General features: G+C 38.5%; 15 protein-coding genes and 1 non-coding gene across 16 annotated transcripts, besides 6 other annotated features; 8 read left to right on the top strand and 8 right to left on the bottom strand.

The window, feature by feature from the left end:
• Positions 1–569: 569 nt before the first annotated feature.
• YCR001W (uncharacterized protein) lies at positions 570–884 on the bottom strand (the record flags this gene model as incomplete). Its single annotated transcript, NM_001348893.1, has 1 exon — positions 570–884. One exon carries the CDS (start codon positions 882–884, stop codon positions 570–572), a length of 315 nt encoding a protein of 104 aa, NP_001335748.1.
• A 745-nt stretch (positions 885–1,629) lies between these two features.
• Positions 1,630–2,248: an origin of replication (ARS308; Autonomously Replicating Sequence on Chromosome III).
• Positions 2,068–2,092: a centromere (CEN3_CDEIII of CEN3).
• Positions 2,068–2,184: a centromere (CEN3; Chromosome III centromere).
• Positions 2,093–2,174: a centromere (CEN3_CDEII of CEN3).
• Positions 2,175–2,184: a centromere (CEN3_CDEI of CEN3).
• Positions 2,249–2,544: 296 nt separating the features above from the next.
• YCL001W-B (uncharacterized protein) lies at positions 2,545–2,799 on the bottom strand (the record flags this gene model as incomplete). The annotated part of the gene is made up of 1 exon (NM_001184462.1): positions 2,545–2,799. One exon carries the CDS (start codon positions 2,797–2,799, stop codon positions 2,545–2,547), a length of 255 nt encoding a protein of 84 aa, NP_076878.1.
• Positions 2,800–3,027: 228 nt separating this feature from the next.
• On the bottom strand, positions 3,028–3,489 carry YCL001W-A (uncharacterized protein; the record flags this gene model as incomplete). Its single annotated transcript, NM_001184314.1, has 1 exon — positions 3,028–3,489. The coding sequence occupies one exon, from the start codon at positions 3,487–3,489 to the stop codon at positions 3,028–3,030; it is 462 nt and encodes a 153-aa protein (NP_009926.1).
• A 597-nt stretch (positions 3,490–4,086) lies between these two features.
• On the bottom strand, positions 4,087–4,653 carry RER1 (protein retrieval receptor; the record flags this gene model as incomplete). The annotated part of the gene is made up of 1 exon (NM_001178651.1): positions 4,087–4,653. The coding sequence occupies one exon, from the start codon at positions 4,651–4,653 to the stop codon at positions 4,087–4,089; it is 567 nt and encodes a 188-aa protein (NP_009925.1).
• Positions 4,654–4,893: 240 nt separating this feature from the next.
• On the top strand, positions 4,894–5,761 carry YCL002C (uncharacterized protein; the record flags this gene model as incomplete). Its single annotated transcript, NM_001178652.2, has 2 exons — positions 4,894–4,935; positions 5,012–5,761. 2 exons carry the CDS (start codon positions 4,894–4,896, stop codon positions 5,759–5,761), a joined length of 792 nt encoding a protein of 263 aa, NP_009924.4.
• Positions 5,762–5,898: 137 nt separating this feature from the next.
• Positions 5,899–7,464, bottom strand: PGS1 (CDP-diacylglycerol--glycerol-3-phosphate 3-phosphatidyltransferase; the record flags this gene model as incomplete). Its single annotated transcript, NM_001178653.1, has 1 exon — positions 5,899–7,464. One exon carries the CDS (start codon positions 7,462–7,464, stop codon positions 5,899–5,901), a length of 1,566 nt encoding a protein of 521 aa, NP_009923.2.
• A 44-nt stretch (positions 7,465–7,508) lies between these two features.
• Positions 7,509–7,842: an origin of replication (ARS307; Autonomously Replicating Sequence on Chromosome III).
• Positions 7,778–8,548, bottom strand: LDB16 (Ldb16p; the record flags this gene model as incomplete). The annotated part of the gene is made up of 1 exon (NM_001178654.1): positions 7,778–8,548. One exon carries the CDS (start codon positions 8,546–8,548, stop codon positions 7,778–7,780), a length of 771 nt encoding a protein of 256 aa, NP_009922.2.
• Positions 8,549–8,856: 308 nt separating this feature from the next.
• On the top strand, positions 8,857–9,065 carry SNR43. Its single transcript, NR_132155.1, has one exon. It is a non-coding gene; the product is annotated as an SNR43 (small nucleolar RNA).
• An 86-nt stretch (positions 9,066–9,151) lies between these two features.
• VMA9 (H(+)-transporting V0 sector ATPase subunit e) lies at positions 9,152–9,546 on the bottom strand (the record flags this gene model as incomplete). The annotated part of the gene is made up of 3 exons (NM_001184518.1): positions 9,152–9,281; positions 9,378–9,458; positions 9,536–9,546. 3 exons carry the CDS (start codon positions 9,544–9,546, stop codon positions 9,152–9,154), a joined length of 222 nt encoding a protein of 73 aa, NP_958835.1.
• A 169-nt stretch (positions 9,547–9,715) lies between these two features.
• STP22 (ubiquitin-binding ESCRT-I subunit protein STP22) lies at positions 9,716–10,873 on the top strand (the record flags this gene model as incomplete). The annotated part of the gene is made up of 1 exon (NM_001178657.1): positions 9,716–10,873. The coding sequence occupies one exon, from the start codon at positions 9,716–9,718 to the stop codon at positions 10,871–10,873; it is 1,158 nt and encodes a 385-aa protein (NP_009919.3).
• Positions 10,874–11,020: 147 nt separating this feature from the next.
• Positions 11,021–11,950, top strand: ILV6 (acetolactate synthase regulatory subunit; the record flags this gene model as incomplete). The annotated part of the gene is made up of 1 exon (NM_001178658.1): positions 11,021–11,950. One exon carries the CDS (start codon positions 11,021–11,023, stop codon positions 11,948–11,950), a length of 930 nt encoding a protein of 309 aa, NP_009918.1.
• A 268-nt stretch (positions 11,951–12,218) lies between these two features.
• Positions 12,219–12,998, top strand: SGF29 (Sgf29p; the record flags this gene model as incomplete). The annotated part of the gene is made up of 1 exon (NM_001178659.1): positions 12,219–12,998. The coding sequence occupies one exon, from the start codon at positions 12,219–12,221 to the stop codon at positions 12,996–12,998; it is 780 nt and encodes a 259-aa protein (NP_009917.1).
• Positions 12,999–13,210: 212 nt separating this feature from the next.
• Positions 13,211–14,494, top strand: GBP2 (single-stranded telomeric DNA-binding/mRNA-binding protein; the record flags this gene model as incomplete). Its single annotated transcript, NM_001178660.1, has 1 exon — positions 13,211–14,494. The coding sequence occupies one exon, from the start codon at positions 13,211–13,213 to the stop codon at positions 14,492–14,494; it is 1,284 nt and encodes a 427-aa protein (NP_009916.1).
• Positions 14,495–14,780: 286 nt separating this feature from the next.
• On the top strand, positions 14,781–15,252 carry YCL012C (uncharacterized protein; the record flags this gene model as incomplete). Its single annotated transcript, NM_001184672.1, has 2 exons — positions 14,781–14,868; positions 14,936–15,252. 2 exons carry the CDS (start codon positions 14,781–14,783, stop codon positions 15,250–15,252), a joined length of 405 nt encoding a protein of 134 aa, NP_976246.1.
• Positions 15,253–15,377: 125 nt separating this feature from the next.
• BUD3 (Bud3p) lies at positions 15,378–20,288 on the bottom strand (the record flags this gene model as incomplete). Its single annotated transcript, NM_001178662.1, has 1 exon — positions 15,378–20,288. The coding sequence occupies one exon, from the start codon at positions 20,286–20,288 to the stop codon at positions 15,378–15,380; it is 4,911 nt and encodes a 1,636-aa protein (NP_009914.2).
• Positions 20,289–20,805: 517 nt separating this feature from the next.
• Positions 20,806–21,948, top strand: DCC1 (Dcc1p; the record flags this gene model as incomplete). Its single annotated transcript, NM_001178663.1, has 1 exon — positions 20,806–21,948. The coding sequence occupies one exon, from the start codon at positions 20,806–20,808 to the stop codon at positions 21,946–21,948; it is 1,143 nt and encodes a 380-aa protein (NP_009913.2).
• Between the last annotated feature and the right edge of the window lie 150 nt (positions 21,949–22,098).

Below are 22,098 nucleotides of genomic sequence, written 5' to 3'. Positions count from 1 at the left end.
ATTACTTAATGCAGATATTGATAAATCACATCCTCTCTCCTCTTCTGAATACTATGAAAAAATATATAACGAAAATCAAGCTATACTCATTTTAGGACAAATCAACGAGGGGTACATATATCGTTTGGATTTAGAAATTCTAAAGGAGCACTTTCATGTTTGGACGTTTCTTTATGATCTTCATGAGCACGATTATTGGAAATGCGCAGGTGAGCTGATTGATTAATGGTGCTGTCAGTAAAAAAATATGCACTGACGAAGACTCAGAAAAAGAATGGAAAATTGAAGTAAAGCGCAGGCAAAATTTTGCTTACTGTTAGATAAGAGATGCCTGCACGCTTTTGATATTTGGTCTATCAATGCATTTTATGTGTTGGTAACAGATTACATGGATAAACAAAAGAGTTAATTCTAGAAGAGATCACACTCATGTTAAGCTAGCATTTCTTCCAAAAGAACCCTACTGAACGACTAAATATTCTTCGCAAGTTAATACAATAAGGATTGTACCGACAGTGCACAGTCAAGAAAAGTGATCGAGTAAAATAGAAGAAATCCACCGAAAGGTACTAAAAGTATACAGTGAAGTTCACATAAATAAAAAAGGATATTTTCTTTAGAAACGTTGAAATAAACAGCGAGACAGTTCCATAGCAAACTCTTATAAAGAAAAAAAAATTCATATTAGCCGAAGGAGTTGGGAAGTCAATAAATCGATGAAGCTTATGACATGACCAAGCATTTTGTACTGATTTGTTTCTTCCATATAAAATGGGAAGCAAAGGACATAATTTCCAAGGGCAGTAGAACTTAAGATAAAACATTGATAAATTGCTCTCACCATAAGAATCAATATGTTTCAATTTCTTCAGAAGATATAACATGTTATTTAGAAGAGAAACTGCATTCTAAGTGGTTTACGTAGAACTCCCACATGGGGAGTAAATTGAAAAAAAGCCTGTAAGAGGTAGGTTTTGCAGGTGCTATTTGACGACTAAATTGTTAAGCATCAATATATATTCAAAACAAAACAATCAATTGGCGGAGCTCACCTATTACTTTTGTTAGTATTGTCATCGTTATTATATCTCAATATTTCCAATTATTTACGGAGCATATCATCACCTTCCTACATGCTGGTCTTCAAGACTACTTGAGAAAGTATTAATAAGATAATTGTATAATATTGAATGAATGCCAATAGTTAGTACGATGCTACCATTATATACAATGTTGTGACAGTGAGATTTAATGCACGTTATGTTTCGTTCTGGGCGTAAAATAATTAGTATAAAGACCGATTAAGCTATCCTTTTTGAATCTAATTCCATTATTTCAGGTACTCTGGCCTGTAGATAAAAAAATTGATTGTAATTCGTGTGATAATGCAACAATAACAATATTTTGATAGAACGAGTACAACACCCGATCCTCTTTTTATGCACAGACTTTAACTAAAGAATGATATGAAACTATTTAACGTGATTTTTTCCTCAATTTATCGTGAAAGATTTTTAACTACAAGTCATGAATATGATAATGGTTACACCAGTAGGTTTGTACTATAATGTGGGTGATGAAACACGGATTATACGCAATATACGATTCTCACCGCATGACAAGTGGATCCCGGGTGGGAAACTGAAGAAATCAATTTTGAAGGTACTGCTCTTCTATACTACTCCACATTTTGAATAATTATGAAGTTTTAATATGTTTGTTATTTGGGGTATATGAATGGGGCGGAAATTCATTTGAATTTTAATTCTACGTCAACGAGTCCTCTCTGGCTAAAATGTATCTAGTACTTTCAATGATTGCTCTAAATCGCGGACATTAAGGACGAACAGAAAAGTATAGGCATGAGTACTAATGGTAAAATTGTAAACCCATCAACATATAGCTTAGATGTTCAAAAACTTTTTCAATCATTACCTTTTTACTGTTAAGTTGCTTTACCAACTTTTTCTTTATTACTTCTATTGAATAATAATATATGAGCAAAACTTCCACCAGTAAACGTTTCATATATCCATTCAATGAAATATATATTTCTTACTATTTCTTTTTTAACTTTCGGAAATCAAATACACTAATATTTTAAATTTTATTTTTTAAAAATAAACTACTTTTTATTTTTTACTTTTTTTAAAAATATAATAAAATCAAATATCATCATGTGACTTATTTGTACTATTTTTTCAATGAATAGCTTTCTGTGGATTTTCCATATTGTTTGGCGCTGATCGCCATGCCATGTTTATGAAATGTATAGGTACTGTACTATAAGCGGAAGGGGAAGGGTTCGGTTTATATGAGTGATTTAGATAAATTTTAGAGTTTAGCTACGCTGCAAGCTATTGAAACTATTGTGTAATAGAAGTGGTAGCAATATGTAGCAAAGAAGACAAGTAATCCTTATATTCTGTTTGACAAGTGTTAGATAAAAAGAAAAAAATTCGAAGTTAATGTTGAAATTTCACTTATTTTAGTCATCTTTGAAAAGTTCATCAAGGTATTGGATGGTATATTTTAAGACACAGCCTATATCTGTTGGTTTGTCAAGTTGCTCACTGTGATTTTTGAAGTACTGAGTACGAATATTTTGCCATTGTTGTTTCCACTATTCTCTATTAGGTCTAGGTATTTTTCACGTTTTTTCACGTCGTTCCTTTTTAGTACACTATCTGTAATAAGTAGTGTTTCTATTGCATCTAATTTTGCAGCTCTCTCGGTTTCTTCCGCGCCATACCATGCTTTGTTATCGTCTTTGCTCAAATGTTCAAGGAAATCGTCCATGATACGGGATTCTTTCAACTTTTTAGTGTTATGCACTATCATAGAGTATTCAGGATTTCTTACAACCTCATCGATTCCCTGTAGATATTTTGTAGAACTAGAACAATGGGCGAAAACAGCTTATCTCGGTTCCTTAAAACTGGCTTATTTGCTCCTTCTCTGCATATATCAGAAATTTTTTCAGCAGTGTCTTCGCATAAAATCCAGGGGAGCATAATATTATTATTCTCAGTTCATCAAAATTGAAATTTCTAACCACTGTGTCATCCGTTCTTTCTTGTCACACAATTTGCTAATATCAGTTCTATCTTTCTTTTTTGGAAACTTCAATTTTAGTTTTAATATAATTGAAGACGCTTTCAATAAGCAAATGCCAGAAAATCCTTCTTGCAGAACCACCGTAGCAGTTTCTGAGTTTGATTTGGAGTCGATTGCTTCTTTCAAAAGTTTTCTGGCACATTTGTTAAAGTGGCGCTTAATAGCAGTAAATAGATGTTCACTGGTGCTAGCTATATAGCGCAGATAATTCTCTATTACATCAAATTCGTGGGATAAGTTTTTTAATCTTACAGCTACTAAATTGGTAACTGTTTTTCTTATCATCTCATTCTTCTTAGTTTTGAATAATTTTTCTGAAATATAACCTTGTCCTTCTTGTCTATTATTATTGATAAATTGTAAAAAGGTCATCTTTAAGTTGACGAATCAACGTGATAATTGTGTAACCGTTATCTTCGCTGTCGTTTTTGCTACAGATATGATTTTCATTTTCCATTGAAGTCTATTGTGCCACTTAATCAAAATGCGTTCGATGATAAATTTACTAAGTTCTTTAATAACTTGGAAAACTAATACACTAAAACACATGCACGCCACGGAGTATGGACATTATAAACGTGTGAACATTTCAAACTCACAACTTGCATGACATTACTCTCTCTTTTGCATCCTTTATTCCTCGACATACCCCATTTCTCACTAATTTGGTATTAGTAATTATGCAGAAAGGTTCGAAGCTGTCAATTCTTTTTAGACATGTTTCTTGAAAGTCTTTACAAAAATTTATCAATTGGAGGCATCTCAAGCTCTCCATTTATAAATGGAAGAAAATGAGCCTCTTCCCTTCAATTTTGCTTAATCAATAACTTCATGTATTCTTCCAATATAAGAGAAGATGAGTAGAAGGAGAAAATAATCACAATTATTCTGTAACTATCATATAATTTTGTTTACATATAATTAAGATACGAATGTGTTCGTTGAATAGGTATGTGGAGTCAGGGTATATCAGTTAGAAGAATGAGAATATTTCTTCTTACCGATATCTAAGGGTATATATCTATATTTTATCATATGTTGAATCTGCCTTCTCATAGTTAAAAAAAACAATAATATGAAATACATCAATAAGATGGGCCAAAATACTGGAATATCGAAGATTGAAAATAGCGACAACAAGAGGGAAATGACAGTGGCTCTAATGCTGTTATACCAGAATTTGAACTCTGGTAATCTTCTGATGAATGGACGGAATTCTTCTGATTTTTCTCCAGCTTCCAATTCGTTGTTTTCTTCATCTTGCTGTAAGGACATATCGAATTTTGGGGTCAAAAAGGCTAAAAATTGATTCAATAAAAATAGACCTAGACCATAACAAATCACATACCAGCCTTCGGCCATTGTAATACGAACCATAAACAAACATAACAAACCACCCAATACAGCCCACCTCTCCTTAGCGTGAGGAGTGACTTTATCCAAATAGTGTTGATATAATAATTTCATTGTATTCATCTTAGTGATTAAGGGGTTACTTGAACCACCGTTCATTGTATCAGAGCTATCGTAATCCATCTTGCTTCCTTTTTTTGATACTCTATGCCTTTCGTGTAACACTTAGTCCCAAATCGAAATCGCCTTTCTTGTATCGTTATTTTTCTTATGTATAATTCGTGTTCTACTGCAGAGGCGTGTTTTGACAAGTTTTTTTTTCCTCTGCGAACGAAAAACCCACAATTTTTAACCTCATTGAGGTAAGGTTTTCCAGAGGAGAGGTTGAGGAGCCCTGCGAAGCAATTATATTGAATCATTCACATGCTTGTTATTGTTCTGCAGGGCTTGGCAGGTTTTTTATCAGTATGCATAATTGAAGGAGAAAGTATACATGAAAGGTTTGACTAACTAAGGGAGAAAACTTCCATTTCTTACATAGATCATCGCCATTCTATGTCAAAAGCGCTATAATAAACTTCATCGATCTATTTACGGGCTTTCATATGATTTATTTCTGCTAGATTTTGTTGGTAATGGTCTGTACTTGTATTGCGCGTTGCATTATTGTTATTCATCTCTGGTGAGGGAACAACTGTCTCAAAGATTCCCACTTTTTTATCCGTTGAATGATGCCCGTAGTATACCTATATCCAGTTTCCTCATTCTAAAAGATTTTTGCGTTTCCTGTTGCTGCATGATGGTTTTAAGGCAGTTATACTATTATAGGTCAACTAAACATATTTATCAGGGCATTTCCATTACTTCCATAATAATTATAAGTGTGTTCCTTGTATTAGGCATATTTACATATGGCTGTTCCATCTCTAATTTACCGTTGAAAAATTCAGGTAAATTTGGCGTTTTCTATTTGGAACACATAAATTATTTGTGGGTAATGGCAAATCTGCTTAAATGTTTCAAGTATGTGCCTCAAATGAGTATAAACTGGATGGGATGCTCAACAGTAGGTTTATCATCAAAGTTTGCATTGATATCATTTTTGGCTGAATCTATCGATTTATTAGGTAGACTGGTAATACCGACCAATGCATTGTTTTACGAGATACCATTTAATTCAACGCCCTTTTGGGTAAAATTGATACAATTTGTCACCTTATTGGTCATACTTTGTCAAGTTCAGTATGTTTACGTAGGACGGAAACCACGGTTGCCAAAAGGAAAACTATAACAAGGTCAGCTCATTCTCTACCTTAATGGCTTTGCGATGTTTGCAAATTTAAGGAGTTTTAGATAATGCATTTATTATTACTATTTTTTCTTTTATTTTTCCATATTTACAGGCGACATACTATGATAGAATAGAATCTAAAGTTTTTTACCCAAAATGGAGGTAGCTATCTTTACACCAGTGCCAACATGTCTTTCTGGGTCTGATTGAAAGTCTTCTAGAGTTACAGGTTTTGTATATTGTAATAAATTATCTAACTCTGCTTTCATTTTTTTTCTTAGCTCTTCATCTCTTGTAATAATGAGAGCATTCGATTCCAAATCTAATGAATACGCCCTTCTCGTATAGTTTGAAGATCCTATAACCGTGATAAAGGGTTTCCAATTGTTAGCATCATTTTTATCACGAGCGGAAAGCCAAATACCTTTTGCGTGATATGACCAACCATTCGGCTTATTTACTACGCCTCTTTGCCATTCTCTTAATGTAATAGCATGATCTTGTCTGTACCTACATACATCTTGTAGAAATTTTTTTGACAGGTACAAGTAAGCACCAGGTAAATTTGATGAGACGCCCTTTGATTGGTAAAAGCCGTTTGCAAAGGGGGAAGCTGTTATTACATTTGCCTCAGCAACCGGCGTTGCCAGCAGTTTTGCTTTGATGTCTGGCAAAATATTGAAGTATCCTGCAGTGAACGTCCAAGAAATGGCATTGCTTGTTATAGTGGAAAGCAATGACAATATTGTTCTTTTTTCGGTCGATTTGTCATTATATTTGGGAAAAAGTGGAGTGAATTGAGAAATTGGGTAAACTAATGTGGAGAATTGACCCACGGCAGTAATCGGGAGGCTTTGTTTAGAACTCTTTAAAAAGCCATCTAGTAATTGAGATGCTTCCCTTAAAAACAGCCTTTTATTTTTCGTCGGTTCAACAGTAGGATTCGAATCTGGCCAAATGATGTTGATGCTACCATCCACCATTGGCTTTATAATCTGATAACTGAAGGAACTTATGAGTTGATGTAATTTAAAATAATAGTTGGAGAAGTTTCGAGATTTAAAGAGATAGTATCTATCTTGTCTGTTGGTGAAATAGTCGTTCGAAAGGTTGGCTCCCGAAAGAATGACCTCGTTATCAAACCCATATATTTTCATATGTTGTAAGCCTAAACCTTCATTAAATCTCTTGGGAACCAAGACTTTTTTCCAACCATGATAAGCAGGCGTCTTGTACAATCGGCAATCCACTCTCTCTGACCCATATTTGGCTACTAAAGACGATAATAAAGTGGCGGAACAGGCGGAAGGCAATTCTCTTGTTCCTCGAAGGCCATCAAGTAGAAAAGAAACTTTCAACTTGGGGTTCTTGGTCAATGCCTGGGATATGCAGTCCACCAACTCAGTCTCGCTTTTGCCTAAATACAGAGACGCAATGAATATTCTATTTTGTGAATTAAGTATTTTTGTCTTCAAGAGATCGTAAAACTGAGATGGAGATTCGATTATATCGATTTCTTTTGCTTGGAAATGAAAGCATGTTTGTAAATTCTGTTGTAGGGACTTAGTGATCGTGTTCAAATAATTGCCAAATGGAGAAGGGTTCGCAGCGGACATCTGCCTTTTTATATTGAAGGGTTTCTGGAGAGGTAGGGATAATAATCTGTAATGAGGACGAGTGAGTTGGAGCAAACGAGTCGTCATTAATATATGTTATCCTGAGTATGCTATTAGCAATTATGGACAAGCTGGGTGTCCTACATTATATCTACTTTCTTGTGTGGGCTGCTTTTTAGGAGTGTTCGGGCGTGAATGTGTCCATGTGCTACTGCTTTTTTATTTATGTTTTCTTCTTCACACATGGGTTACTGGCAGAAAATAAAGAAGAGAGAGGATCAATATATATATATATATGCTAAAAGATTATAATATGAAACTTATTTAAAATCAGGCAGTTAGGAACTCAACATATTTCTATCATTCACTTGTTAGTGCATGAGAAGAAGTAATTGCAATATCACCTAGAATTCCTTCGTAAAATCTTTATATTAACGATGTCCGCATCACTGGCATTTCTTCGAAGCTTAGCTCTATTAGAAAGAGACATCAAAGTTTCATTGGTGACGAATGAGTTTTGGTAAGTGTCAGACCTATCCCAAATATCAGTGGGTTCATCGTCTGTGGTGGTCGTGTTGAATGAATCATTATTATAATGCTGAATTTTTTCGTTAGTAGGCGTTTGGCAAGGGGTGATGTAGCAGTTCACATCATGCGTTATAGTCATATCATCAGCTCCAGGCTCATCATGGAATTTTTTCATGTTAGGCTTTGATATATGCGTGGGATTGGGCTTAGGCATGGGTATTGGCGCAATAGTTTGTCCTCGCATAATGTTGACAATACTAGTGGAAGCACGTTCAAGGACCGTACGTATCGGAGCAAACCACCGTTTCCATTCTAGACTTATGTATACACTGGGTACCCCGCAGATTGAGTGGAACACACCCAATATAAATCCAAAGATGAGTCCTATGATGCTGCCAAAAGCACAAAGCACAGCAAAATATTGAAACAACGTCAAAACCACATAGAAGTCTAATGTGCTTGTTTGTGCAACTAAACGGCTCAGCGACGTCCCCAGGAACAACCTCAATGGGATGTTGATAGGCAATGCCACAAGCTGAAACCCATTCCATACGAAAATTGATAAAGGCAGTTGCACGAGGGCACGGAAGAGAGGTGAAATCACTCCCATGCATAGCTGCACGCTCCAATCCACCACAAACATATTGCGGCTAGTTATATACCTGCTTTCTCCTCCTACAGTTGCTGATGAAGCCCTAAATGGTTTCTTCTTTTAGTCGTTGCTCACCCGGCAGCTCTTTAGTTTTTTTTATTTTTTTTTTTTTCTTTTGAGATTTCTCACTATAAAAAAAGAAGAAATTACTTTAAATTGTTTGTCTATTCCAACATAATCATTAGCAGCACATGTCGAGCAACAGATAAACACAGCAGCGGCACGGTGAACCACATAAGTGTATGTGCACACGCGTGTTTTGTGCAGTGTATTACCAACTTGCGCATGCAAGGATATCACACTCCTGTTTCTGCCTCATGTCTTTTAAAACGCTTCCACGGGACATGGGTTCTAATTATGGAGAAGATCAAGCTTTGAAATGGCCCGTTTACACATTTTGATACAACCGTAGACGGCGTCTCGTTTCAAAGACCGTGTGGTTGTCTATCAGTATATACTCATTGTGTTTTTCAAAAAATCTCTGGGTTGTTTAGATGCCACTATATTTCTATTCGTATTTATTTTTATGTATACTTATTTTGCTTATTTTTCTTATACTCAGGAAACGTCACTTGGCTTGATATACTCGACGCTTTATTCTGCAAATTCAGGTCTCAAATCTGAACGGCGTGGAGCCACCAAGGGATGGAGCTGGCAAAGGAACGTAATGGCCCACATCAAAAACATCATGGCCAATGTCAAAATCACTGTACTTCTCCAAACACTGTACGACAAAACAAAACAAACAAACTCTTGTTAGTAAAAAAGAAAGGGAAACTAGTAATATGGAGACACATCGTAAAAAAAATGTTGCACATACGCTTGGTTGTTCTTTGGAGCCATTATCCAGAACAGCACGGACATGGCACTAACCACTATGAATACACCAACAACAGTATAGCTAAATTGGACGCGCAGAGAGTTAGTAGAAGAAGAAGGAAGAAAAGGGAAGCGGAGAGAAGAGATTATGACACATACAAACTACTCATTACTCTTTGTTCTTTATTATTCGTTGGACCTTTGTTTCTTAAAGTATAGATAAAAGGTCAAAAAATGTAGTAGTCTTTTTTCACAGAGCGAGAATAAAAAGTTACGGCAAAATTTTGTGGGCAGTTGGTATCTTAACGGCCAAGAAAAGAGAGAGAGTGAAGAGCAACGATGTCTGCAAACGGCAAGATCTCTGTTCCCGAGGCGGTGGTCAATTGGCTGTTCAAAGTCATTCAACCCATTTATAACGACGGAAGAACAACTTTCCACGATTCTTTAGCGCTGCTGGACAATTTTCACAGTTTAAGGCCAAGAACAAGGGTATTTACGCACTCTGACGGCACTCCACAACTACTGTTGTCCATATATGGTACCATTAGTACTGGTGAGGATGGTTCATCTCCTCACAGTATTCCTGTGATCATGTGGGTACCCAGTATGTACCCGGTAAAACCTCCCTTTATAAGTATAAACTTGGAAAATTTCGACATGAACACCATCAGTAGTTCCTTGCCCATTCAAGAATACATCGACTCCAATGGGTGGATTGCGCTGCCCATACTCCACTGCTGGGATCCTGCCGCGATGAACCTTATAATGGTCGTACAAGAATTAATGAGTCTCTTACACGAGCCGCCACAAGATCAGGCGCCCAGTCTACCCCCTAAGCCCAATACGCAGCTCCAGCAGGAGCAGAATACTCCCCCACTGCCCCCAAAGCCCAAGTCTCCACACCTAAAACCGCCATTGCCTCCACCTCCACCACCTCAACCGGCATCTAACGCACTCGACCTTATGGACATGGACAACACGGATATCTCCCCAACCAACCATCATGAAATGCTACAAAATCTACAAACCGTAGTCAATGAGTTATACAGAGAGGATGTGGACTATGTAGCGGACAAGATACTGACGAGACAGACCGTCATGCAAGAATCAATTGCCAGATTCCATGAAATAATCGCCATCGACAAGAACCATTTACGAGCCGTTGAGCAGGCTATTGAGCAGACCATGCACTCGCTAAACGCACAGATAGACGTCCTGACCGCAAATAGGGCCAAAGTCCAACAGTTTAGCTCAACTTCGCATGTGGATGACGAGGACGTGAACTCCATAGCAGTGGCCAAAACAGATGGACTCAATCAACTATACAACCTCGTTGCCCAGGACTACGCTCTCACGGACACCATTGAGTGCTTATCTAGGATGCTGCACCGTGGCACCATTCCCCTCGATACTTTTGTCAAGCAAGGTCGTGAATTAGCACGCCAGCAATTCCTTGTGCGATGGCACATCCAACGAATCACCTCACCGTTATCGTGACTCACTTTCTTTCGCATCGCCGAAGTGCCATAAAAAATATTTTTTTAACCTTTACCTAACAAGAACGGGGAATGGTATATATGGAAGTACATAGTTCGTATATACAGAATCTTTAGAACATCTGAGCTCACTAACCCAGTCTTTCTAATGCTGAGATCGTTATTGCAAAGCGGCCACCGCAGGGTGGTTGCTTCTTCATGTGCTACCATGGTGCGTTGCAGTTCCTCGTCGACCTCCGCGTTGGCGTACAAGCAGATGCACAGACACGCAACAAGACCTCCCTTGCCCACACTAGACACTCCTTCCTGGAATGCCAACAGTGCCGTTTCATCCATCATTTACGAAACACCAGCGCCTTCTCGTCAACCAAGAAAACAGCATGTCTTGAACTGTTTGGTGCAAAACGAACCCGGTGTCTTGTCCAGAGTCTCGGGTACGTTAGCTGCCAGAGGCTTTAACATCGATTCGTTGGTCGTGTGCAACACCGAGGTCAAAGACCTAAGTAGAATGACCATTGTTTTGCAAGGGCAAGATGGCGTAGTCGAACAAGCACGCAGACAAATCGAAGACTTGGTCCCCGTCTACGCCGTCCTAGACTATACCAATTCTGAGATCATCAAAAGAGAGCTAGTGATGGCCAGAATCTCTCTATTGGGTACTGAATACTTCGAAGACCTACTATTGCACCACCACACTTCCACCAATGCTGGCGCCGCTGACTCCCAAGAATTGGTCGCCGAAATCAGAGAAAAGCAATTCCACCCTGCCAACTTGCCCGCCAGTGAGGTATTAAGGTTGAAGCACGAGCATTTGAACGATATCACCAACTTGACCAACAACTTTGGAGGTCGTGTCGTCGACATCAGCGAAACAAGCTGTATTGTGGAGTTGTCTGCAAAACCCACACGTATCTCTGCCTTCTTGAAGTTGGTCGAGCCATTCGGTGTCCTAGAGTGTGCAAGAAGCGGTATGATGGCATTGCCAAGAACTCCTTTGAAGACAAGCACCGAGGAAGCTGCCGACGAAGACGAAAAGATCAGCGAAATCGTCGACATTTCCCAACTACCACCTGGTTAGGTTAGTCTCTCGGCCTTGCGATCGCCCTCGGGACTCTCCTCTATACATCTATATAACGTATCTATAACCATGAGCCTATTTACTCATAAGTTGCTATGATTGTACGTTTGTACGAGGTGACGCGTTACTAAACTATTTTTTTCTTTTGGTTTTCTGCTTTCCTCTTCGATTTTGCCAGATACGAAAAAGGTTAAAGACACAATACCTTGGTGGCTTCTCTAAGTGGGGGGAGTTTTTCACAGCAAAACACACGGTCACCTTTCTTATTATGGACGGATATTGGGATGTTGTAGTGTCGTCCTTGCAAGACATATACAATGCCAACGAGGTCATTCCCTTTGATGATGAGCTGCAAACAAAAAAACTAAATTTCCTTAATATGTCAAAGGATCAGCTGCAATTGCATCTCAACACTTTCCAAGAACACATGGAAAACGTCAACAGAGTGCACCGAATCCTTGACAATGTACGTTCCAATTTGTCGTTGATGTTGAATCAGTCACGAGAGGAAAAGAGTGAGGAAAATACTGAAGATGCAGAAGAAGGAGAAGGGACACGCATGGCATTGTCGCAGGGCAAGAAAGCTGTGGGGAAAGTTGGCAGATCGTACTGGACCAGCGAATACAACCCAAATGCACCTATTTTGGTGGGCTCAGAGGTTGCCTATAAGCCCAGAAGGGGCAGTGCCGACGGCGAATGGATACAGTGTGAAGTACTCAAAGTCGTAGCAGATGGTACACGATTTGAAGTGAGAGATCCTGAACCTGATGAATTGGGCAACTCAGGCAAGGTGTATAAATGTAATCGGAAAGAACTACTGTTGATCCCGCCAGGCTTTCCCACTAAGAACTACCCGCCAGGTACTAAGGTTCTGGCAAGATATCCTGAAACGACCACTTTTTATCCTGCAATTGTCATCGGAACCAAGAGGGACGGCACTTGCAGGCTTCGATTTGATGGTGAAGAGGAAGTGGACAAAGAGACGGAAGTGACTCGCCGTCTAGTGCTGCCTTCGCCAACGGCTTTGGCAAACCTAGCAAGGAAATAGCAATGGTGGTTAACATTTACTACATATCATAAGATCTTCTCATGGCATTTTGTCATTATTTTGGTATCGTCGGAAGTGATGTATTCACTTGAAGGTGAAAAAAATTGAAAAAAAATGAAAGCTTGGATGAAATCAATTATATTGAGGATTTCCCATTAGAAATAAGCTATGGGCGAAAAGGAAACAAACATCAGCTGGATTTTTTCGCCAAGATGGAGAGAGAGCTAGGGATGTATGGAAATGATAGGAGTAGATCAAGATCACCTGTACGTCGTCGTTTGAGCGACGACAGAGACAGGTACGATGATTATAACGATAGTAGCAGTAATAATGGTAATGGCAGTCGTCGTCAGAGACGCGACCGAGGCTCCCGTTTCAATGATCGGTACGATCAGAGTTATGGTGGCAGCCGCTACCACGATGATAGGAACTGGCCCCCTCGCCGAGGAGGCCGTGGCAGAGGAGGAAGCAGATCATTCAGAGGGGGACGCGGTGGCGGTAGGGGTCGTACTTTAGGTCCAATTGTTGAAAGAGACTTAGAAAGGCAATTTGACGCGACCAAGAGAAATTTTGAAAATAGTATCTTCGTGAGAAACTTGACTTTTGATTGTACCCCTGAAGACCTTAAGGAATTGTTTGGTACAGTGGGCGAAGTTGTGGAGGCTGACATTATCACATCAAAGGGCCATCACCGTGGTATGGGGACTGTGGAATTTACCAAAAACGAATCTGTCCAAGATGCCATATCGAAGTTTGATGGTGCCCTCTTTATGGACCGGAAACTAATGGTAAGACAGGATAATCCTCCTCCTGAAGCTGCCAAGGAATTTTCTAAGAAAGCTACTAGGGAAGAAATAGATAATGGGTTTGAAGTGTTCATCATCAATTTACCGTACTCTATGAATTGGCAATCCTTAAAAGATATGTTTAAAGAATGTGGTCATGTCTTGCGTGCCGATGTAGAATTGGATTTCAACGGATTTTCAAGAGGATTCGGTTCTGTCATTTATCCTACTGAGGATGAAATGATTAGAGCTATCGATACATTCAACGGCATGGAAGTAGAAGGTAGAGTTTTGGAAGTTAGAGAAGGGCGTTTCAACAAGAGAAAGAACAATGATCGTTATAATCAAAGGCGTGAGGACCTTGAAGATACCAGAGGTACTGAACCAGGTCTTGCGCAGGATGCCGCTGTCCACATTGATGAAACTGCAGCAAAATTTACTGAAGGTGTCAATCCAGGAGGGGATAGAAACTGTTTCATTTATTGTAGTAATTTACCATTCTCAACAGCAAGAAGCGATTTATTCGACTTGTTTGGGCCTATCGGCAAAATCAATAACGCGGAATTGAAACCACAGGAAAATGGTCAACCAACTGGTGTTGCTGTTGTAGAATATGAAAATTTAGTAGATGCAGATTTTTGTATTCAAAAATTAAATAATTATAATTATGGTGGTTGTAGTTTACAGATCTCTTATGCTAGACGTGATTAATTCCTAAGCACCAACCGAACCATGACCTGTGTACTTTATGATAACGTATAAATAATAAGGAAGCGGGCGGGTTATAAATAACTTTAATAGTTATATTTATCATTTTGACCAAAAAGAATAACCTTATTTAATCCCTGTAAAAGAGCACCACTTCCAGCGATGAGATGCGAAAAGCGAAGAAAAAAAAAAAAAAAAAAAGGGTATTCTAAACTGAATATATAAAAACTGCCACCAATTAAGAGAAGAAAAGCTACACAATTAATTTCCAAAAATTGCAAATACGAGTATGAAGAGTTTGTTCTATCTCAAATTGCTCCTCTGGGTTGTGCTATTGTCTTTATGCCTTCTTATGGCACACCGGAAAACCAAAGTTGGTATGTATATTTAAGCATTTGAAAATGCAAAGTGCAAACCGTATCTAAATACTAACAGCTGTAATAGCCGACAAATTTCGTGCACTGCGTTCAAGAATACAATTACGTTTTAATAGACATATACGTTTAAATGATTCCTTTGCTGATGACCTAGAAAACGGTCTCCATTCCAGGAATTTCGATATTATCTCGGAGAATAGCAACGACGTAAGAGGTGGTTTGGATGATGTCTCCAAGAATGAGATTAAACAAATTATGGAAAACGATAATGTAGATTTCGATAAGGCTAGACTATTATATATGGAAAGAAAGTTCGGCCAAAATGGTATTGCCCCCGATGGAACCCCTATTGATCCAAAAGCATTCACCTTTGATAGTAGGTAAAGGTATCTAATATATTCAGTTTTACTTAAGTGGGAGGTTTTTCCCCCTTTTTCTTATTTGTCCATATTTTATGTAAATGTATACATTGCATTAAATTAAAAAGAAAAAAAAAATCAATAAAACACTCAATAAAATTTCAGTTTCTCTGGGCCACCAACAGCGCAGTTCTGTTTCCCATCTTCATCTTCATCGTCACTCAACGCAACAAAATCTTTTAAGTACGCGTACGAAGCATCTTTAGTTAACAGCATATTTGTCATATTACCGATAGATCCCTCTCCAGTATATTTGTATTTTCTACTGTCGTTGTTTTTCAAAGGAACAGTATTACGCTCTGGCGTCAATGCTTTAGTTCTCCTACTTAGATCAGCAAAGTCAATTTTGCTAGGGGAAACCCAAATGGGCTCGTCTTTTTGTTTCTTTCGAAGGAACCCCTCTTTCTCATGCTTTGTGCTACTCTGAGGCAAAACATAGATTAATGGTCCACTAGGAGACTCTTGAACTTTCTGAGCATTTCCTAACACGGTTTTATTCGAACTTAAGTCGGATGATATTTTCATATTGTCAGTACTCATGGAGGTATTTCCAAATGCTATATTAAATGAACTGAATTCTAAATCATCTAACAGTTCGGTAGGTTTTTGATCAATATTACCGCTACTCAACTTATCGTCTGTGCTCTTGTTATTTGAAGTTGTAACGTTAATACTTCGCGGAGTATTTGGAAGTTCTTCCACCGGAAATTCAGCAGTGGGTTCCTCTGCTGGAGTATAGAATCTGTCATCCGGAATTTCATCTTGGGATGGAAATTTTAATTCCATCAGCCTTTTGTCAGGTTCATCATTGTTGTGAGTATCATAAGTGAACGAAATATCAGATGGAGAGCCATTTTCATATTTTCTAGTGTCTTCAAAAGTCCTTCCGATAATTCTCACAGGCGATGTTCTAATAACTTTGAATGCTGGGGGCTTCTCGATTTTTGGAATAGAATTGGATGGATTATTATTACCGACATCTTCATTACCGGTTTTGCTGCCCTTCAATTCTTCCTTAAGTTCTTCTTCAATTTCGAAGAATTTGTCATCACTTTTTTCAATACCCGAGTCATCTAGATGCGCCTTAGGCAAATAAGTTGGGATAGGTTGCTGCATTTCATACTCAATCACTTCAGAAATTTGAGTCATTCTTTCCGCCTTGGCATCATCCTGACTTTTATTTATAATTGCCGCATCTTCCTCAGTATTGACTTTTAGTCCCTCACTTAAGGAGACTTGACTAGCCAAGCGTTTCCAGTTATAATGGGCATCATGCTTATCTAAAACCACCCTCATTCCTTGAAAGAGCTCAATATAGGATGGTGACCTTTGAAAGTTAATTTTTGAAGCTGGCGGCGCTAACCTAGGAATAGTGGGGAATATTTCTTTCCGTTCAGTTATTCCTTCAACAAAATTTTTTGGTTTAGTTATTTCTTTCGCTGTTTCTTTATCACTGTAATCATCTCCTAATTTTATGTCCTTTGCGTCCTTCCCTTCATTGTTGGTATCTTTTAATTCATTAGAATTTTCTGTCAGCACTTTACTCGCTTGTGGAGAGAGTTTCTGCGTCAATGTAGATGCATCTTCATTAGTTTTGAGAGATATGTTAGTGTTTTCATTTGATACGCCCTTTTCTTGGGGCACCTTTCCCTCTGGAAACAAATTACTCGAGCTGTTAATGTTCTCCTGTTTATTACGGTAATGCTTAGGAATAAAATCACCAAAGAGGTCATCGTTAAAAACTCTACTTTCATTCTGTCTGTGTTCATCGTCATCACTTAAGTTTTCAACATCAGCTGCACGTAAAAATTCGCTTTGGGTATCAATACGTTGGTCCCCAGCCGATGTTGTAGAAACCCTATTTGCTGTAGTCACCTCAGCAAGGTCTGGCAGCTCTTTATTTCCATGAACTGATGACGAATTCGTCGCCTTCCCAATTATTTGATCATCTGTTTCTGCATCAAGTTTTTCAGGATAAGAAGACGCAGATACCTCTACATCTGCAAAATTGGAAATGTTATCCTGCTTTGTGGATTGATCCGCTTTTGGTTCGACATTTTTTTCGTTACTGGTATTTTCTGTCACAGGCTGAGAGGGATTGTAGGAGACATATTTTGTATCCCTTACTACTGAAGATATTCTGGTATTTTCTTGAGGATGTGCGCCATTTCCAACATCAGGTGGTTTTCCGATCAAGTCATCAGATTTGAATTCAACTGCTCGAAGAGAAGATTTAGCAGTTTGTGATTCTTTTGTGGAAAAAGAAGTACTTTTCTTTTTAATTTTGGGAGATGAAACGACTGCCCTTTTAGGGGAGGATTTCTTTTCTGAGGTCATTGGCTTCTTCACTGGAGACTTAGGATGCCTCTGCGATATTTTTTTAGGCACTCTTTGAACTGGTGAAGGCTTGCTCTTGCTTTTACTTCCAAAAACATTTTTTAACACGCCAAAAAACCCTTTGCCTTTGTTAGGCTTCTTCTTTTCTATGTGCTCTGCTTTAGAGGCGTTTGTCTTGGTCTTCTTTTGAATTTCTCTTGGTTTTTTTGAAGACTTTTTCGTAGGTTTCACTGGTAAAATTTCCTTAGTTTCCTTGGTGACATTACTATTATCGCCTGATGGACTGTCCTTCAAGTCGCTTGTATAGCTTCTAAATGTTGTTATGGTACCGTATGATCTTTTCTTCTCGTGAGTAGCATCGAAATCGGATGCACCGGAAAGTTTGCTATTAACAGCCCTATGTTCGTCTGTTGAAGGGTGCTTGACCTCTTCCAATTGATGTTCTAAGTTTTTTATCAAATTCTCATTTACACAGAGTAAATCTTTGGCCATCGATGAGTTTAAGGAAGAAAAGCATATCGGTATTTCAATGGCCAATTGATTAATTATGGTGAAAACAATGTTATCGGATGTAACTTCTATATGTTTATCGTCATGTTTGGTTAAGACGTCTAAGATTACGATGTTATCTCTACCATCGTTACTGCAAAATCTTGCAAAAAAAGCCAAATGAAGGTTGTTGACCTCCAATATCTCCTTGGATGGTGGTATGTTCAGGAATAAGGCAAATTTTGATTTTATTTTTTCGGAATCATAAGCGCAAAGCTCGTGAGCAGTAGAATATAATGTAAAATGGCTTCTACTAGCTTTAAATAAATGAAATGCAGTGTCTTTTTCCAAAATTCTAGCCTTCGTAATCAAGTCAGCAACTGACGAAGAAGAGATAAATGCAGAGGATAATTTACATACCATTGAGAAAGAATCTTTTCCCTTCAATCGATCAAAACGTAGAGTGCTTTTGTCTAATATAGAAACTAGAACCTCATCTATATAGCAATGACGCTCCACTTTCAACTTAGGGATCTTGGAGGGCAACGGAACTTCGTTGATCAATGAGTTCATTAAAATATCTGAGATTAAGGGCCTGTTTGATCCATCTGAAGTGTAGTAACTTTCTGCCTCCAGTATATTGATGAAAACCACATAATCACTGAATATGACTAATAAATTTCTCTTATTTTCATCATTCAAATCCACTACATCATACACACCGACTACCCTTCTCTTCAGCCATTTGTATTGCAGTTCTACGGGCCAGCATTTGGCTAATTCTGTAAGGATTTTTCCCGATGGAGTAAATACTCTGGTACTATAAGAATGAAGTGGGGAATCTAATTTTCCAAACGAATCAATGACATCAATGATATTGTTGTAGCATTTTTTTGCCATTTCTTGATTTTTCGGTCTCCATTTTTTCGACTTCCACAATCTCTCTATAATTAACTTTAGCTTCAGTAGTTTTTCCTGAGGTCCCTTAATTATACTCTCGATTTTCATTTCCGTGTAGACCTCTCTTTCTGGAATTACATTGCTGAAATGCCTAATAAACAATTTAATATCTTTGCTGAAGTTCTTTGTGGCCGCCTCGTGTCTTGTATATGCTTTGTAGAAATAAGGAATAGTAATGCTGCATGCCTTCAGTACTTCGAGGGAACCGTAAGGGATTGCTGTCTTTAGCGAGTCTAGAAAAATACAATTGATTCTTGTGACTTCATCTATTGTAGGTGGGAAGAGTCGATTTAATTTGGTTGTGGATAACCCATTAATTTCTTCATTGAGTACTCTGACTCTCAAGGCGATCAGGAATTTTTGCAAAAATTCTACCAAATTGAAAGTAAAATTTGTTTGTAGTTGTAATAACTCGTTGCAAATGGCCTTGACAAGATCATCATCCGATTCTGTGGGTAATTCGTCCTCTGGCGCCTTATAACCATATTCTGTCTGTTCCGGTGAGTATTCTGTGACTGGGTTAAAAAGTTGTTCAAGTTGTTCACCCAGATGGAATACCAACCTATTATTTAGTTCGATGGTGGATTCATTGTTTTCATAAATAACATCTAACAGGGTAGAGCTGACAAATCTATTTTGCAGAAGTCCTGATGTAAAGAAGCGCTTCCCCAGATCTTCTGGAGGAACTGCTGTTATCAACTGGCAACTACTAGCCAAATCTCCAGCATAAGGGGGGTCATAGTCGCAATTTTCCGATTTATTGGACAATATTTGTGATAAGTCTGATGGTGAAAGTAATGGATAGCGCTGTAACAGAATGACAGCAATGCATTTCTTAACATTGCTTTCCTGATCACTTGGACTCAAATTCTCAATGGCCGGATAGTATTGCGAGTTGGAAGATATATCGACGGATTCGAAGCATGATGTTCCTAATTTGTCGAATATTATAGCGTTCAACTTATTGCTGTTGGGGGACTTGTACACGCAGACAAAGAACTTCCCCCATATCAAGTCATCTGACCCGTGATAGAATACTGATTGAGTGAACACATTATCCGTCCAGTCTGAAAGTGATTTATCATCATCAAACAATGAATGACCATTTAGCGGTGTGGTCTCGACAACAGATTTGGATAGTTTGATGTTAAATAAGGTTTCATCGTTCTCTTTGTCTTTCTTTTCAGAGTAAAGAGACGACAGGTCTTTCTCCATTGGTGAGGTGTAAATATACTCTTTTAGCAACCAGATAACAGCCCGAACACGTAATGAGTAGCAGGTAGCAGCAGTAGAATGCGAGTACAGACAAACTAGTGTTGTTTTTACTATCCGCAGTGAGAGAAATCTTCCTCATTGAAGATCAAAGCCTTTGTTTACCATTGTTTTTATTTACCTTTTTAGAATTGTTCGAACAAAACCCTAGGTCTTGGCAACTGGCAATCGCTCAACATGACCTAATTTATAGCTTAGGGTTCTTTTTTGTCAATTCTATGCGTATGACAAAGAGCACCACGATGGTGATCGAAATCTCTAGGAGTAGCATACCACAGCGATATTATTTAGTAGTAGGCGGTTTATTATCTTTGTCCCTTTATACTGTTGTGTTTCTTGCTTATTGCTTCAGTAGGCAGCGTATAGTATAACCAGAAAAAAGTGAAAAATAAACTAAAAAAGCACTATGAGATGAACGGTAAAAATCCACCAGAGATTTGCTCACTAATAATCCTGTACCATGTCCATCAACCTACATTCCGCACCCGAGTATGATCCATCTTATAAGCTGATCCAGTTGACACCAGAGTTACTGGATATAATACAGGATCCGGTTCAAAATCACCAGTTAAGGTTTAAGTCATTGGACAAAGACAAGTCTGAAGTTGTACTGTGTTCGCACGACAAGACTTGGGTGCTGAAGCAGCGCAAACATTCAAACACAGTTCTACTAATGAGAGAATTTGTTCCTGAACAACCTATTACTTTCGACGAAACGCTCTTGTTTGGACTGTCCAAGCCGTACATGGACGTCGTGGGATTCGCCAAGACTGAATCAGAATTTGAGACCAGAGAGACACATGGCGAATTGAACTTGAATTCAGTACCAATATACAACGGAGAACTGGATTTCTCCGACAAAATCATGAAGAGGTCATCTACAAAGGTTATCGGGACCCTGGAAGAACTACTTGAGAACTCACCATGTTCTGCGCTAGAAGGTATATCAAAATGGCATAAGATTGGTGGATCTGTGAAAGACGGTGTGTTGTGTATTCTTTCACAAGACTTCCTTTTCAAAGCACTGCATGTACTACTGATGAGCGCAATGGCAGAATCACTCGATCTACAGCATCTGAATGTTGAGGATACACATCACGCTGTGGGGAAGGACATTGAGGACGAGTTCAATCCATACACAAGAGAAATCATTGAAACAGTGCTGAATAAATTTGCTGTTCAAGAGCAAGAGGCTGAAAACAATACGTGGCGCTTGAGAATACCGTTTATAGCTCAGTGGTACGGGATTCAAGCGCTAAGGAAATATGTTTCTGGAATAAGCATGCCAATTGATGAGTTCCTCATCAAGTGGAAGTCCCTTTTCCCACCTTTCTTCCCATGTGACATTGACATTGACATGCTGCGAGGCTATCATTTCAAGCCTACCGATAAGACTGTCCAGTATATAGCGAAAAGCACACTACCAATGGACCCCAAAGAACGGTTTAAAGTCCTGTTTAGGCTACAGTCACAGTGGGACTTGGAGGATATCAAGCCTCTAATTGAAGAACTAAATTCAAGAGGTATGAAAATAGACAGTTTCATCATGAAGTATGCCCGCCGTAAAAGACTGGGCAAAAAGACCGTGGTCACGAGCAGGTAGCACACAAAACTGCCTTCGATGGGCAATGCGAATATATAGCGGAACCACTAAAGTAATAGTGGATGACGTGAATAGCAACAAATATCTATCATAGTAGCTTTATATATTTATATATATTACAATACTATTATGCACCCTATTACCCGCAAT

The sequence above is a fragment of the Saccharomyces cerevisiae genome, chromosome III (assembly GCF_000146045.2).
Source record: "Saccharomyces cerevisiae S288C chromosome III, complete sequence".
Lineage (NCBI taxonomy): Eukaryota > Fungi > Ascomycota > Saccharomycetes > Saccharomycetales > Saccharomycetaceae > Saccharomyces > Saccharomyces cerevisiae.
The sequence above is the reverse complement of the archived record's forward strand: the minus strand, read 5'-3'. Positions and strand labels throughout refer to the sequence as shown.